The sequence below is a fragment of the Taeniopygia guttata genome, chromosome 2 (assembly GCF_048771995.1).
Source record: "Taeniopygia guttata chromosome 2, bTaeGut7.mat, whole genome shotgun sequence".
NCBI lineage: Eukaryota > Metazoa > Chordata > Aves > Passeriformes > Estrildidae > Taeniopygia > Taeniopygia guttata.
The window spans coordinates 28,718,281-28,734,007 of NC_133026.1; the positions used below are offsets into that span (position 1 = coordinate 28,718,281).

At 35.6% G+C, this 15,727-nt stretch overlaps 1 protein-coding gene across 9 annotated transcripts in view; it reads right to left on the minus strand.

Moving 5' to 3' along the window:
• The window catches only part of DGKB (diacylglycerol kinase beta), a 332,324-nt gene that overhangs the window by 296,566 nt on the left and 20,031 nt on the right, over positions 1–15,727 (minus strand). For all 9 annotated transcript variants that reach the window (XM_072925562.1, XM_030264748.4, XM_030264750.4 and 6 more), the window contains exon 2: positions 3,885–4,145. In XM_072925562.1, the coding sequence (XP_072781663.1) occupies positions 3,885–3,954 (70 nt within the window). In that variant the 5' untranslated portion in view covers positions 3,955–4,145. The remainder of the gene's footprint in view (positions 1–3,884; positions 4,146–15,727) is intronic.

Here is a 15,727-nt window from a genome sequence, read left to right on the forward strand (position 1 = left end):
AAAAGGACAACTCTCACCTGACCACAACCACCTTTCAAGAAGCTCAAGGGAGCAATAATGTCACCTCTGAGTCTCCTTTCCTCCAGACTAAAGCACCCCAGCTCCCTCAGCTGCTCCCCATACAACTTACAAATACATATCTGGTATCATATAGTTTAGAACAAACTGTTTCACATGAAGCATCTTGTATGTACCTTACTCTATGCAATGACAGTTTTATGCAGAAAAATCCCTATATCTTTTCACCTTGCCCTCCCACAGCCAGCAACAATTATGAAATCTAAAGGAGAAAAAAAATTCTTCTCTCAAGTGTATTTATTTCCTCAGGATTTAGTGTGGGCTACATTATTATTGTTGTCATTATTATCACTGTTATGTAACAACCACACCAGTTATCCCAGATTTTTTTTTTTCCTTTTTACCTATTCTTCTGAGGCAATTTGAAACAAGACAAAGATGTAATGAAAAGTATATTCTACTGTTCTATCTTCGGAACAAGAGGAGAGATGAGATTTTTAATTTGACTGGGTAGAAGGACATAGAGGAACTGTCTTGGGAAATAATTATCCTTCCGAAACCACACATATGCATATTAACTGCAAAGTGCCAAGTATTAGGTAATATACTCTTTAGACTTCAGAAATATTTTTTTTGTTAAGTAATATTTAAACTGTTCCAAAAATTCATTGAAGCCCCAAATTATTCGATATGGCAGGCAGACAAAGAAGGGTCCTACACTGAAAGCATAAAATTCCCTTGACTTGAACTCAAATATAATTCAGTAAGAAAAAATTACAGATACTCCTTGGATTAATTTACAGGAAGATATTCACTTACTATGAAATTCTGAGTGTTGCTTAGATGTAAATATTTTTGATTAGGAACAAATGATGGAGAACTCATTCTCCTTTGCTGTTCAGTTATATTTATGGAAACTGAGAAAAGCTATTACATATTCAAGAAAGAAATTTTGCATTCAGGGTTTGGGTTCACCAAACAATACAGTTGGATAAAGCACTGAATCACACTATAACTTTGTGAAGAAGAAAGCAGGCAGACAAGACGTGGTAGGAACTTCTCAAAGTGATTACAAGGACAGTAGCTGCGCACAGAGCTAAGAGCAGACCTTGCTTAACAATACTTGCCAGAGTAGACAACCACCAAGCTCACAGAAGATTAATAAAAAGAACTACACTGAACTAGCAAGTGAAAAGCACCTGTCCTTCTCAGAGCACTAGAATCCACAGGAGTAATTTAAAGGGCTTTATACAGTGAAATATCTAGACACATACTTTGGTGACTAAAAAGGGAATTTATGCTCTAAGTCCAAGACAGTTGTATCTATAATGTCCACACTTATATGAGTTATATATGCACATATGACTCAACTCTGGATGTACTTATTATCTGTGCAGTCTGTATCTAAATATAGTTTGAGATTTTCTCTGCATGACTGAAGTCAATTGATGCCAAGAGAAGCAGCTCATTTAGGTGCCACCTGAGCTCTATTTCTTCTTAAAGATAAGAAGAGGCACTTAATGTCTCTTACAATTCCTCCATACTTCTTAGAAATTTTAACACTTGCAGGTGTGGCTGATTTCAATAAAGTTTGGCAGCAAGTTTTCTTCATAAAACAAGCAGAGATGAGACAGGCTTGCTTTCCAAATAGGGGAAAGATCAAGGACATGGTTTCAGACTGACCTTCAACCTCAAAAGACTCAAACCCAAATCTCTCAATCCTCCAAGTGTGCCCTGCTGTGCAGGAGAACTGTGTCACCCCTTCCTAAGGGGATCCAAACTCTGGCTTTCAGACTTGCAAGGTGGTTATGTGCTTGTGCCCTGAGCAGAGGCTGTCACCTAAGTTAAACATTGTCTCACAGAAAGTCAATATGCAAAACATCAGCAAATGCATTTTAAAGAGAATACTCTCTGCATAAATAGACATATGAAGTGCCTAAAATGGATAAGCAAACTTTCTTAATCAAATTTACTTAGGCTCCAAAGAAAAGCAGACATTGAAATCCCTCTGTACTTAAGAACTTCCTACTGGTTCTAGCTCAAGGCAGCTCAGCACGTCCCCTCTTCCCATTCACCAGCTAACAATATCTGTTCTGTATCAACAAAGAACTGCATCCAGGGGAAAGGCCCACACTGGAGAAGTTTGTGGAGGACTGTCTCCCATGGAATGTAGCCCACCGCAGAACGTGGGAAGAGAGTGAGGAGTGATAGAACAGTTTGGTGAGCAACTGGCATCCTGCCACAATCTACCTACCACAGCTGTATAAAAGAAATATTGATTAGACAGAAGTGACTATCGGCCACTAGGAGTATGATCCAAGGCAGATAGGCTTTTGGTAGTACTCTAGTACTATAGCTTGATGCAAAATTAAATAGAATTTATAAATACTGTATTCTTTTAAATTCAAGAAAGTTAAAACATCCATAGTTAAAATAATGTTGTAATTTAGGTAAGTAGAAGTAAAATCTCTACACCAAACTGACAGGCAGAGTGAATTACAAGCCTGCATATCAGAGGCTAAAAGCAAAACAAATCACCCCTCTATGAATTCCCTACTTATTCCAAAGTCCTGCAGTGAAACCCACTCCTTAGCACAAGGCACAGCTGGGTGCTCATCACTTGTTGGCAGACACCTGCCCCAAAGTCAAACCTCCCCACAGTGTCACCTTCTGACACCCTGATCAGCCGGGCGAGGACACTTAACAGAGGACTTTTGTTGTTTCAGGTTTTTTTATTAATATTATTTTTTAAGTGAATCAATCTCTACCAAGTCACCAAATGAAATTTGGTGATTTTCAGTTCATTGCCTTTCCAAGTTCAACAAACACAATGAAACAGCAAAGCAATTATATATTCAAGCTTTAAAAAATTCTGTATAATTATTATTTAGTAATAAGTAAAGATATCTGTTGTCACAACATTTTGTATCTTGCCATGTTACATAAAAATATATATAAAAGTCAAAAATCTTAGTTTCAATTTAGTTTTAAATTGTATTTTAAAATCCTAGATCACACAATTAAAGATACTGTTACTCAGTCCTTTAGTTAAATTAAATTAGACAGCACAAAAAATTCAAATTGAAGTCCATATCTGCGGTTTATTCCTTTAGTATTATACACAAGAAGTTATATATTTTTAACATATTTTTCCTAATTGCCTCATAAATTAAACTATTGACAGAAAAATGTGCCATATTTCACATTTCCAAAAAACTAGCAACTTTTCATTGCAGAGGAGCAGAGGAAGCATGAAAGAAAATATATTTTTCATTAACATACACACACAAACCTGAACACAAACATATTCAAGTAATTTCGCTGGCATCAACAGTTCTACTAAAACAATGGCTCTGAACTACTGTGTGCGGAAGAAGTACTGGAGAAGCAAAGGGAAGCCAAAAGTAAAGAACTATCTCAAATGCCTTTTTTTCCCTATAAGGAAGGAAGATGTTTTGGCAAACATTGCACCGAGGCTTAGGTTATAAGAATGCATGGAAAAAAAACACACATAACTTTTTATCTCTATAAAAAATCTTCCAATTCAGATATTGAAAAAAAAAAATAGAAAAATAACTTGAAAATATTTTCCCAAGAAGCAGTAACTATTTCCAAAAGTGATTTTTTTAAAACTGCTCTATTATGTTTACTATTTATTTGGTGATATAATTTCAAACAAACAAGATTATTCATATAAAAAATGTGAAACAGAGTTTTCTTCCCAATGGTCTCAGAAAGCAATGAACTTGGGTGTGTTCTTTCTAAGCTGTGAATAGTATCAATAATACAAAAATTTTACATTCTACATTCAAAATACTCCTAGCTTTTCTTTAGCCATAAAATTAAATATTTTTTAAATTACTTACATTCTGCATATTTCTGAAGCTGAGAGAACTCTCCAGGGCTAAGGTTAACCCATTTCTCCTGGCTCGTCATACTGGCAGTAAGGGTCCTCCTTGTATATCAGAAGACTATTCCTTTTGACCCAGGTGTTCTAAACTCCATAAAGATTTTTAACTTCAGTTCACAGTGTCTGGAGAGTGCTGAGATGGCATCAGTTGATGTGAATGAAGTTTTTGATGCTATGAACTGTTCCAAATGCGTTGGTTCAGTGGCGAGTTACAGCACTGTTAAAAGAGCAAATATTAAATGCAGAATAAATACCAGATATACCAGAATGAAATACAAAATATTAAATACCAGGATATACCAGTTTTCCTATAGTGGTACTTGTAACTAATAACTATTTCCTCATATACCATTTTGCTCAAAATATTCACACACTGTATTTGTCTGTAAATAGTTTTATATGTATTTCCAAATTCTTTTTTTTAAATTCCAAATGCTTATGTTCAGAATCCATTAAAAATTATCAACTGTTTATGATCAAGTGTATCTGGACACACTTTATGAAGATGTTCCCGATTTAGTAACAACCACTGAAATAGTAGATACCTTATCAGTAAACTTAGTTCCTTATGATTTTAAAATTGAATTGCTGCAACTGGATTTGTAACCAGTTATGTTGCTATACAGCCTTGTCAGAAATGCTACAAAGCTTCTAACTCTCCACGCCAAAATGAAATGGATTCTGCAGTTTGCTGAGAGGTTCACATAAGAACTATACAAATATTAACTATTCTAACAAAATAGTAAGGTTTTGATTTCTAGAACACCACAGCATTGCTGGTCACTAGTGAAAATCAATATAACTCTTGGTACCATCCCAAATCAATTCAGGGAAAAAAGAAATTAAAAAAAAAAATCAAACCGTGCATGCCTTCTCATCCCAATTTTATGCAGTTTCTACCTCTGTAGGACAGACCCTCTGACAGCAATGCATAATCAACACCACTCCTGGAACATCAGGTAAGCTACTTTTCATCTAATTTTAGCCATCTGAGAGCCAGGTACCTCATTTCAGATTGTCATCTCAGGCGCTCCCTTTAATCATCACAAAGAGACAGGTGGCCCAGGCAGCAATTAATCCTTCCAGTTTCAACATAAGCTTAAAGTGTGATGAATTGCCCTCTGTGGTATTTATCTTTTTATTGATTACAGAGGTTGCCTAGAAGACCACTTTAGACTAGAAAGCTAATTTTAGACTGTAAGTGGAATCTCTTCCTGTGTCTAGCAATGTATCATTTATAAGGGTTAAATTACAAAAATAGAAAACAAAAAATTCAGACAAAAAGAGCAATATGGAATACAGCATACATATACAGCAATGGAATGAGTGCTAAGGAGGGAGATGTTGGTAGCTAAGATAGAAAAAGGAGTCAGGAGAGGAAAGAAAGGAAAAACAAAAAAAAATTACTAAGAACAGAAGCATGGGTTAAAAATAACCCACATTAACCTAATCAGACAACACCTTTTCCTTTTTCCTGTTTTACATATATGAGTGTCATCACTGGACAAAGAAATTCACGGAGACACTAAGGAAGACAAGAATCTCAGTCCCAGAGCTTTCATTGCTCTCAGACTCTTCCTTGTGAATTATTTGAATGCATGGACTATACCATGAGCAAGGGTCTAAGTACAATAACATCTTTCTTGCCTTTTAAAAATTTGTACTAGAAATTTTCTCCTCTGTTAGAAAAAAACTAGAATGAGTTGGAAGATCTAGAATCTGACTGAATATATAATAAAATTGAAAAAAATAATAGAAAACAAACAGGAGCATGAAGATTGGGATGAAAAATGCAACAATAATATGAATAAAACTGGTCAAGTACAAGGCACATCAGCCCTCAAATCTCTGAATCAATGGCTGTGCCTGAAAAAGGTCAGAAACTACAAATGCTAGATGTGCTATTTAGAAAGAAAAATTATCATTCCATCTTACGAACTTCAATACTTTTATTGATCTCAAGAAAAAACAACTATGGTCAATTGGGTCATTTTAATCAAATTAGAGATGTTTCATTTCTGGAGTTGATTAGATTGTATTGAAGACAGTTTTATATCTTTAAGTAGGTTTATATTTTTTATAATTCGATTTTATTGATTTTTAAAAATTGTATTTGCATAACTGATTTAACATAACCAAAATTTTCTACCATAATTTCATCCAGTTTTACTATTTGTATCATCCTTAACTACATTAGCCTCAGTACCTACAAAAACTAACACTGCTGAATACTGTAAAGTTATAGATTATCGTGATTATTTAATATGCATATTTGTGATAAACAGCTTACCATTATAATTACTACAGCTAGAAAGGTAATGATGCTGTGCACCCTGGTCTGATCAATCTATTCATCTGTAATACCTTTAGTTGACCACTGTCTACAAAGTTTGTTGCATACACAGTTCATCAGAAGGAAAAACACCAACTTTAACACCAAAACTACCAACTCCGATATCCTTTCTCTGCAACAGAGACTCAGACTCTACAGCCTAGAATCAGAGTTGTAACAAAACATACATGTCCTCAATAAGATGGCAGGAATGGAAAAAATGTAGTATGGACATGGCAGACCACAGGAAAGAAGATGTAGTTTGTGCCTAAGATAGCAGCAATCATGGAACATACAACAGAATTTAAGGTTACATTTTTATTCTGGACAATTCTCAAATGCAAGTTCTGTCCTATGAAAGGGAAGTCTGTGGAGGACATAGTAGATCTAATTAATCCCAGTGTAATCTGGGAACAGGAAAAGGGAGGTAGGCAGTCCTCTGAAGGTGGCTCACTGGTCTCTGGGAAGCTGTCAGGTCCTGACTTCACCTCAATATATGTGAAGCTGAAATACATAGACATATAATGGGGAATATTTCACCAAAAGGAAAAAGAACCTTCTAGGTACTTCCTTGCTTCAGTTTCCTGTTAGGTTCTGCTGCAACAGAGTCCTAAACAAGGAAAGATCCCTGCATTGCTTAGTTTTTCACAGTTAAACTTTTTACAGTGACATTTTCCCAGTTTATGTAGCTAATACTGTGGTTACAAGAAAACAAACAGCATACAGATGCTGATGACAAAAGTCATCAAAGTATATCTGTATTATTTGTTAACTGATATTATACACTGGAAGATCACCTATATACTATTAAAATATCCAAATTTCTGAAAAATTAAGTATTAGCTTATTTGTATTATCTTTTTCAGAAGTGCTTAATATAAATTCACTTTTTTACACTTTATTTTAGTGATCATCAAGTACTTCAGGAAGGCTAGGCAGTGAGAAACCTATAGATAAGTATATGAAGAGGAAAGCAGTATTAAAAATAAGACTATCACATAGAAAAAAAGAATATTGATATACAACAATAATCAAATGTGCTTGCTGGTAGGCAAAATAAAGATCAGCAGCTCTAAACAGATCACACACAGTGATCTGACCTGTTTATGCAGAGATAAATTTCTTTGAAGAATACAACACAGTATACAGTTAAAATACATACAATGTCAGGTAGGAACTTTCCAGCAATCCTCTAAGAGTTTGACCTGTTCTGGGCAACTCAGATTTGTGCATACATTTTGTTAATGTATACACTTAGGCAAGATTCATGGCCATCTCAGCCAGACACAAAGCAGGCCTTACAAATAAGAGAAACTAGAAACATGACATTAACAAACCATTCATTTAATCACAAAAAGAATTAGAAAAAAAATCCTCCTCCTCTAGCCACTGAGTATAATAAGTCTTAGAACTCCACTCTCCTTTTTATAACATGTTTTCCTTTCTGGATTTGAAAGTTTATTAAGTGTTCTGTCAGGATTCCTACCAGGCCACATATCCAAACTAGGAAGCAAAGCTTTGTTAAAAACTATACAAATCAAATTACTTAGCCTTCAGCCAACATTGCTAACCAACTTAGATTTCCAGGAATTCCCCATGCCACCAAAATCCTCAGCTGCTCTACAGAAGCCTGGCTGAGAAAAGAAAAATTAATATAGGATGGAGGAAATAAACCACAGAGGCAAATTCCCTACACGCCAACCTCACGACTCAATCTCATTCCACCTCATCCAGTCCTCCCCGCAAGGAAAGATCAGTTTTTGGAGAGTATTCAGGTCAGAATAAATTGCATCAGTGCCACAAAACTGATCAACAACACTGATTTCAGCTTCAAACTTTGGCCCATGGAGACACGTCCAGGTTCTCAACCAATCCAACACAACTCCCTGAAAGGCAGGGGAGCTTCTTTTGAGGTCCAACCTCACTGCCGTGTCTGAAAGCACAACACTCATGTTAATGCATGCCTTAGGGAACTTCTTTCTGTTTACCATAAGAGGAACACTTAGAACAGCCTAGAAACTGGCTCTTGGACTTGCTCAGCTCTCTTTTGCTTTCCACCAGCCCTTCCATAATGTCCATCTCACATACAAGTTCAACAGCTGCCATTTACTCCATCAACCAGGCACAGGGTAAAGCTATAGCAAGTTTCCTTCCACAGAAACTCCAGTTTTCCATAGGACTGATTAATGATTTTTGCCTGAACAATAGGAATAAATAACACAGAATATTTTATACCTTAATTGCTACGGAGGCTGCAGCAATTATGCTTATCAAAAACTCTTCTGTACAGAATGAACTTGGTGTTTCCTTCAGTGGGGTGTAGGACCATCATGGTTAGCTAGATCCTGTGATTTTCAGCGTGGGTGACATCAAGGATTTTCCAATGAAGAATTTTTACATGTCAGAAAACACATGCTTACATGTCTGCCTGAAACTTTTCTCTGTTCTTCAAAAAAAAAACAAAACCCCAAAACATGTTTACAGTCATTGATTTCTTGTCTGGAAATGCAGGCATTATGTACAGGGATACAAGACATGTATAGGTGTTCCTGCAATTAATGTTACACTTTGTAGAGAACAATGCCTCTAATGTCAGAAATACTCCAAACCTGCATGGTTTTAAGTTTAGTATGAAGAGTTTGATGGCCAAGAAAAAGAAATCCAACCAAAATATGTGCTAATCACCATTCTGGTTTCTTTACTTTCAAATACAGAAGTAATGTAATTACTTATAATTGCTGCCAGATTAATGACATGAATGAAAAAAAATGAAGCTATGTAACAAAACATAATTTTTTCCTACAATAATTGCATATTTTTCATAAAAACATCCCTTGTTTTGCACTGAATTTGGTATAGAATCTTTTAGGGGTAGACTTGTTTTTCCTTCAATTTAGTAAAGGATGTTTACTGATGTAAATGAATATAATTCTGAAATATAAACTATAAACACTGACACACTGAAATCAGTGATAGTTTCTGTATCAAGCTGAAAATCTCTCCCTTTAAAGAAGTGACCAGCACAACTCAAAACCACACGTGTTCTACTGACTACTTTATTCCCAGGTGTACTAGCCTGGGACATGTGAAAACATCCATTTAAATTTTAATACAAAAGATATGGACTGTATTCCTCAGAGAAGCAATTACTCAAATTCACTTTCTTGAATTATTTATACGAAATATATCAGTAAACACTAAGAAGCCATACAGCACAAACCCTACTGTGGCATGCTAAGCAGAATACTTGACTCTTTGTGAAAACATTTCATCAATACTACAGTTTCTGACAGGGAAAAATATTAGCAACAAAAATGGAGCACTGCTAAAAACCAATCAGAATGCAAGACAGCAACATTACAGTTGGGATTCATTTAAAAGTAGTTTAATAATTGAAGCAATGTTGTTAAGGATAATAATGTTAGAAAAAGGGAAGATACCAAAAGGAGAATGTGGAACAAAACCCAAGAGAAACAAGTGATGCACAATACAATTGCTCACCTGAGAAGCAATCGCCCTCTCCTGAGCAGCTATCAGCCAATTCCTCCCAGTTTATACCCTCAGCATGACATTCCATGATATGGAATATCCCTTTGGCCAGCTGCCCTGGCTATGCTCCCTCCCTCCTTCTTGTGCAGCTCCTCACTGGCAGAGCATGGGAAACTGAAAAGTCCTTGACTTAGGGTAAGCACTACTTAGCAACAACTAAACACTGTGTTATCAGCATAATTCTCATAGTAAATCCAAAACACAGCTCTGTATCAGCTACTAAGTTTAAAACTAACTCTATCCTAGCCAAAACCAGGACACTCTCCATGTACCTTAACTTCATCATATGAATTTGTTAAAAGCAACTTCTGATTGATCTTAAATTTTACAACTGCTAGGCTTGTTATTTCCATGTTCTTACATTAATTACCTGCCAAGTCAGAAGAACTATATTCAAATTTCACAGTGTTTTCTTCACTAAAAGAAATGTTGAAATAGATGAAACCTGAGGAGAATCTGGGACAAGGAAATACCACAACATTTCTGCTGATTCATTAGAAGTGTATAAAGGGGTTTTTTTTCTTTCTTTAAATAAGACAGCTGAACAAACTATAAAATAAAAAAAAAAACACCACCACTGGAATTTATTTTATGCTTATGAGAGAAGTACAACATAATTCAAAAATCTCCTCCAAATGAGAGTCATGGAACTGTTTCCAATGTTAAAAATGTCTCTGTAACAATTTTACAAAAACAGATTTAAAAAGGGAAAATTGGAAAAGAAAAGTTAAGGAGTTATTCTTAAAATTCTTACTATTTTATATCAATGACTATACAAAACTTTTCCATAGGGCTACTAAAATTTGAAACCCTTTTTTATGACTAAATTTTCACATTGAATAACAATTTGATTTTATAAGTGACTAATTAAAAACATATTAAAACTAGGACGGGTAAAAGAAAAAAAAGACAAAAAAATTTACCCCAACAAAAGTAGAAAATAAACTGTTCAGACAAAAAGATTTCTAGACAGCTGGTAGAATTTTGAAATTGGTGAATTGAAAAAAAATATACTATTTGAATATTAAAAGTGCTAAAAGAAGGCTGAATCACTAAAGCATAGACTGATATTATTTAATAAATAGAGAAAAGCAATCTGGAACAGAAAGCATTGGATTTTATGAGTATATCTATGTAATCTATAATAAATTCTCTGAAATACAGCACATTAGACTTTCCGCTAGATAAATCTCTCTGCTGAGAGGATGAATCAATCTCTCAAACAATTCTTTCCCTATCACCCACCACTATTTCTATATATCCACTGAAATACCTCCAAAATCTACTGCATCGTGGATTAAACACCCTGAGGACAGCTTCTGCCTACCAAACGATGCATCTGCCATCTTTCCCAGGAAAGCCAGCTCCAGAAGCGCCTCCCTTCATATGAGCTCTACACAGACCTCCCCACAACCAGCATCACAAGTATTTGAGCACTTATCAACAGAGATTAAGCTCTTTGACTATTATCTGCCACATGTTCTTCCTCTTTTCTTTCATTTCCTTCTCATGGGGCAATCTCTAAATTCTGCCTAACAATTAAGTTTTGTTGACAGTAAACTATAGGGACTTTTTTTGCTTAATTGTTGGATTTAACTAATATCTCCATACTTAGATTCTCTAGGGTTGATTGCATTACAGGAGAGCAAAGCTGAAAAGTGTAATTTACAACTGGGAAAGAATTCTGATGGTCCATGATTTCCTGAGGCAGAAATTCCTTCTTCATGCTCGGAAATAAGCCTTTGAAGAGATGTTCTTTAGTCTTGTGACAAAAATGTTCCACAGCACTAAAGAAAAAGATTTGTTAACTGCTGTCCTCCTTCAAATGCTTTGCGTAATTTTCAAATCAACTGGGAACAGGGCAATGGAATTCCTCATAAAAACTTGTGAAAAGATGAACCTGATTTAATCAACAGGAAATCTGTATAGAGAATAAAGATATGTTAGCAGCCAGGTTAAAGAATTTCATAGGAGAAGTTCATGCTAGGTTGTTTTCTATTTTGTGGAATGTTTATTTTTTTTCCCCTAGGGAGAGGGCTGCATAGAGAAGTTGATTAAATTGTTGCAGTCCTGGGATATGAATAGCTGGCACTGTCACTCTCAATAGGGATAGTGTGGAGCCTTCTAGATAAATACAAATGGGTTTGAATGTCTTCATTAGCTTTACTATTAAAAAGTTCAGTTATAGTGAAATACCAAATGGGTTATCAAAGTAAGGTGGCCCCTTGCCTACAAGGATGCATATCTGCATCTGAAGTAAACTATGTGGTGGCAGCAGCATCTCAAAGTACAATTCCCTATTCACCCAGAAAACTCCTGACACATTCAAGTCCAGCTCTAAGAAATCAATAATATCTAGATTTGTGAAGGATCAGTGAGCATTGCCATTTGCATGTTCTGATGACATGTCCATACTCACACTAGAAGTGTGGATGCACATAAGCAGAGCCTGAGTGAAGCAGTTTTGCTGAAACAAATCCAGAAGGGAAAATCCAAGTTGACTCAGCACCACAAGCACCAGAACAAGCTCTGAACCTCTGCCTGACCTCTTCTGCACATGTCCAAGGGATGCAGAAGTCTAGGCTGTCACAGGTCCACAGTTCTCAACAGCAGAAACCATTAATGAAAGGAAGCTTGGCCTCACATCCTTCTCCATAAAGCATAAACACATCTTGAGTCTCTTCTCTTTTTATATCCTCAGTGTTTTTCTCTGCAGTTCATATACTGAGTAAACTGAGGCAGAGAACTGGCATTTGCAAAACTCTATAGAGATCTGGTCAGAGATGGAAGTGCACTTTCTGACTGAGGGTCCTTCATTTGTTTGTCTGTCTGTCCATCCCACCCAGACAAACTTACAAACGTAAAGATTTAAACATACTGCCCCAGCTTTCAGACAGGAAAACCCTACATTTTCATGGGTAACTGCTGATTTTTTTCAGAGGGCTATGAGAAGGTAACAGTGAGATTTATGTCCTCCTCCTACTGACTTCAGTGTATTACTTACCTCAGAATCCTTTGTAGCTAAGAAGTGACAATATTCCCATGGAATTTTTAACAAATAAAAACTGGTATCTGATTTCACCTTTAATTGACCAAGGTACATAATTACAGTTTTATACAATTTCAGTTTGTGTTCTTTTTCCATGATGTTCAGTTTTCAATATGAAAGCTTAACTTTTGTTAATTTGAGTTTCTCAGTGCTTTTCCCATCTTAAAGGGAAGAAGGGAAAAAAGTTGATCCTGTCTCCTTTTTCCCTTGGGAATCCTTTGTCTGAGCTAGCTTATATTATGCTTGCATTTTAAATATATTTTTTATCTTGATAGAGCCTCTGCATTTCTGTTATCTTTTTCTAGCATGTTTTTCTCTGGAATTCTACCTCATTGTTTTCTCTCTTTAAGTGTTGCAATTAATTCTGCTTAGATTTAGCTTATGTTTTTACACAGTAGTCCTTGACACTGGTACTGCATGTATGATTCTCTATTGATAGGAGAAGAGTCAGACTGGCAGAAAGAAGTATTTTCTAATACATGAAGCTTTCAGAAAAAAACCTTAGCTCAGGTTTCAGAACAGATGCAAGAATCTTCAAGCTAAGTGAAGTTTAAGATAAATTTTAACTTAAGGCACATTATTATCTGGTTTGAGAGAAAAGGGTAGCTGGTATCCTATCACAGGTCTGGAACACACACACATAGTCCTTCAGGATCTGGTTTGAACTTTGCTTGCTTTGTCTATAGACTGCTAAATATATGCTGGGAGGACACTGGCAGGACTTTGCCCCTCCTGACATCTTGAGGGCAACAGCATAGCCTGTCTTCACCAGCCTGTGAAGACAAGTGCCCAGTTTTGCCACATTCCACTTCCTTTTGCCTACAGGACTGATAAACTTGGGAACAACTTGCTTTGATATAGTAATAAACCACAGCTAAATAGACCTGCAAAGAGACACAGGATAAACATGTGGAAGTATCATTTTACTCCAGTGAGCTACTCGCCTTAAAAGTGCAGTTGTTGGATAAAATAATCTGAACCTGATTAGTAAGACTTTATTTTGAAATTTGAAGCAATTTCCCCAGACTTTGCTGAATACTGTTGCTTGTGTTTCCTCATCATGCAAAATTCCCCTGGGGACCCACACAATTCTGCCCAAGGGAGTTTTAATCCTATCCACAAATTGTAGTCAAGAGCCAAATGATTACTAAATAATCTTCATACTAGAACACTTTTACAGTGCGCTCTGCCTTTTTTTGCAATTACTATATTTGCCATAAACTAAAATTCATCTATATGTTTACTTCTGAATCATAAACATCATCACTTAAACCATTAATCTTTTTTGTGCAATTCATTTTAACATAGTTTTAAAACGCAAAACATAAACAATGTTTTATACATTTCCTTTCCTTTTCTTTCAAAATGAATAAATAAATACATCTACTGAGGAATGAAACATTCAGTCTATTTTGAATATATTTTTAAACCTTACATCAAAACAGCTTATATATTAGATTATAACTAATGAAAAGACAGAAATCAAAAGGGTAATAAAGTGAGGAAAGCAGAATAAATACACAAACACAAAAAAACTCAATGATTCATTGCTGCTTCTGTGATTAAATTGTTGAAGAATTCCTTTTCAATGACAAAAAAAAAGCATAATAAAATCGATGGCAACTGGATAACGCTATATTTGTGCTTCTATATGAGGAATAATTACATTATTAATCTTTTGGACTCCACTCCCACACAGAACAGAAGTATCAGGTAAGAGCACTACCATTCCTGGTAATACTAACTAGAGATGTACTACTTCCATTATTTTATATTCTTAACTTGAATAGAAGTAGCACTAATAATAAACAATTGCAAACCTGTATCTATTGCACTATTCCACATCTACAGAAGCCTTTCTGCTATCAGCCTGCAGTCCCTTCTGCTGGTTTTGTCGGTTTCTCAGCCCAAACACTGGGATGAACACACCGCACTTGATGCATTGCAAGTCTGTTGTTGAAGTCCTTCTTAGTTGTTTCCCTTGCTTCCAAATCTATGATCCTAAAACTTAACTTTTAGAATATACCTGTATAACTACCGTAAGCCGGCTGAAGGTTTACTCACTGAAACAAAGGTATCTCAAATAGAAATGTTTACAATTTGTTTTACACTGGCAACTAAAAGAGTTTAAAAATTGGTCCTGTAGAACTTCAATGTAATCCTGAGTATGGCAAAATTACCTACAATATTTATGCTCAACTTTTTATTACTAAAGAGAAATTATAAAGAAAAAACTTGTATAGGCACAAGCTTGTTAAGTGACATTTCATCTTGCATTGGTTTTCAACATTTTCACTCTATATTTGCTTTATATAGTTTGTACTTAGCATCTATTGTAATAGTTCTTCCATCTACTTGTACAAAGTCATCACTAAAGGTCTAAATGCTTTATGAGAAGGCTGCATATGAAATATTTATATTACAGAGCTGGAATTACATTGAAATCTTACAAGACAAGAATATAAAACCAATTTTGTAAAAGCAGGTTTTTTTGGGATTAAGAATCATTCTCTTTTCTACCTTTGTGATTCCATCCATGAAAGTTTTCAAAGAAAGAGATTTTCCAAGTTCCTTGTGTTGTCTACTCTTACCAACAGGCAATGTTCATAGAAATCACAGAGTCATAGAATGGTGTGGGTTGGAAGGGCCTTAAAGATCGTCTAGTTCCTGCCAAGGACAGGGATGCCTTTCACTAGACCAGGTTTCATAGACCCCATTCAACCAGCCCTTGAGCAGCTCTACAGATGGGATATCCACAACTTTTCTGGCCAGCCCCCAGAGCCTCACCAGTTCCAGTGCCTCACTACCCTCACAGTAAAGAATATTTGTTTAACTTTATTAAGTGATTTGTTATTTGAGTCATGCCTCT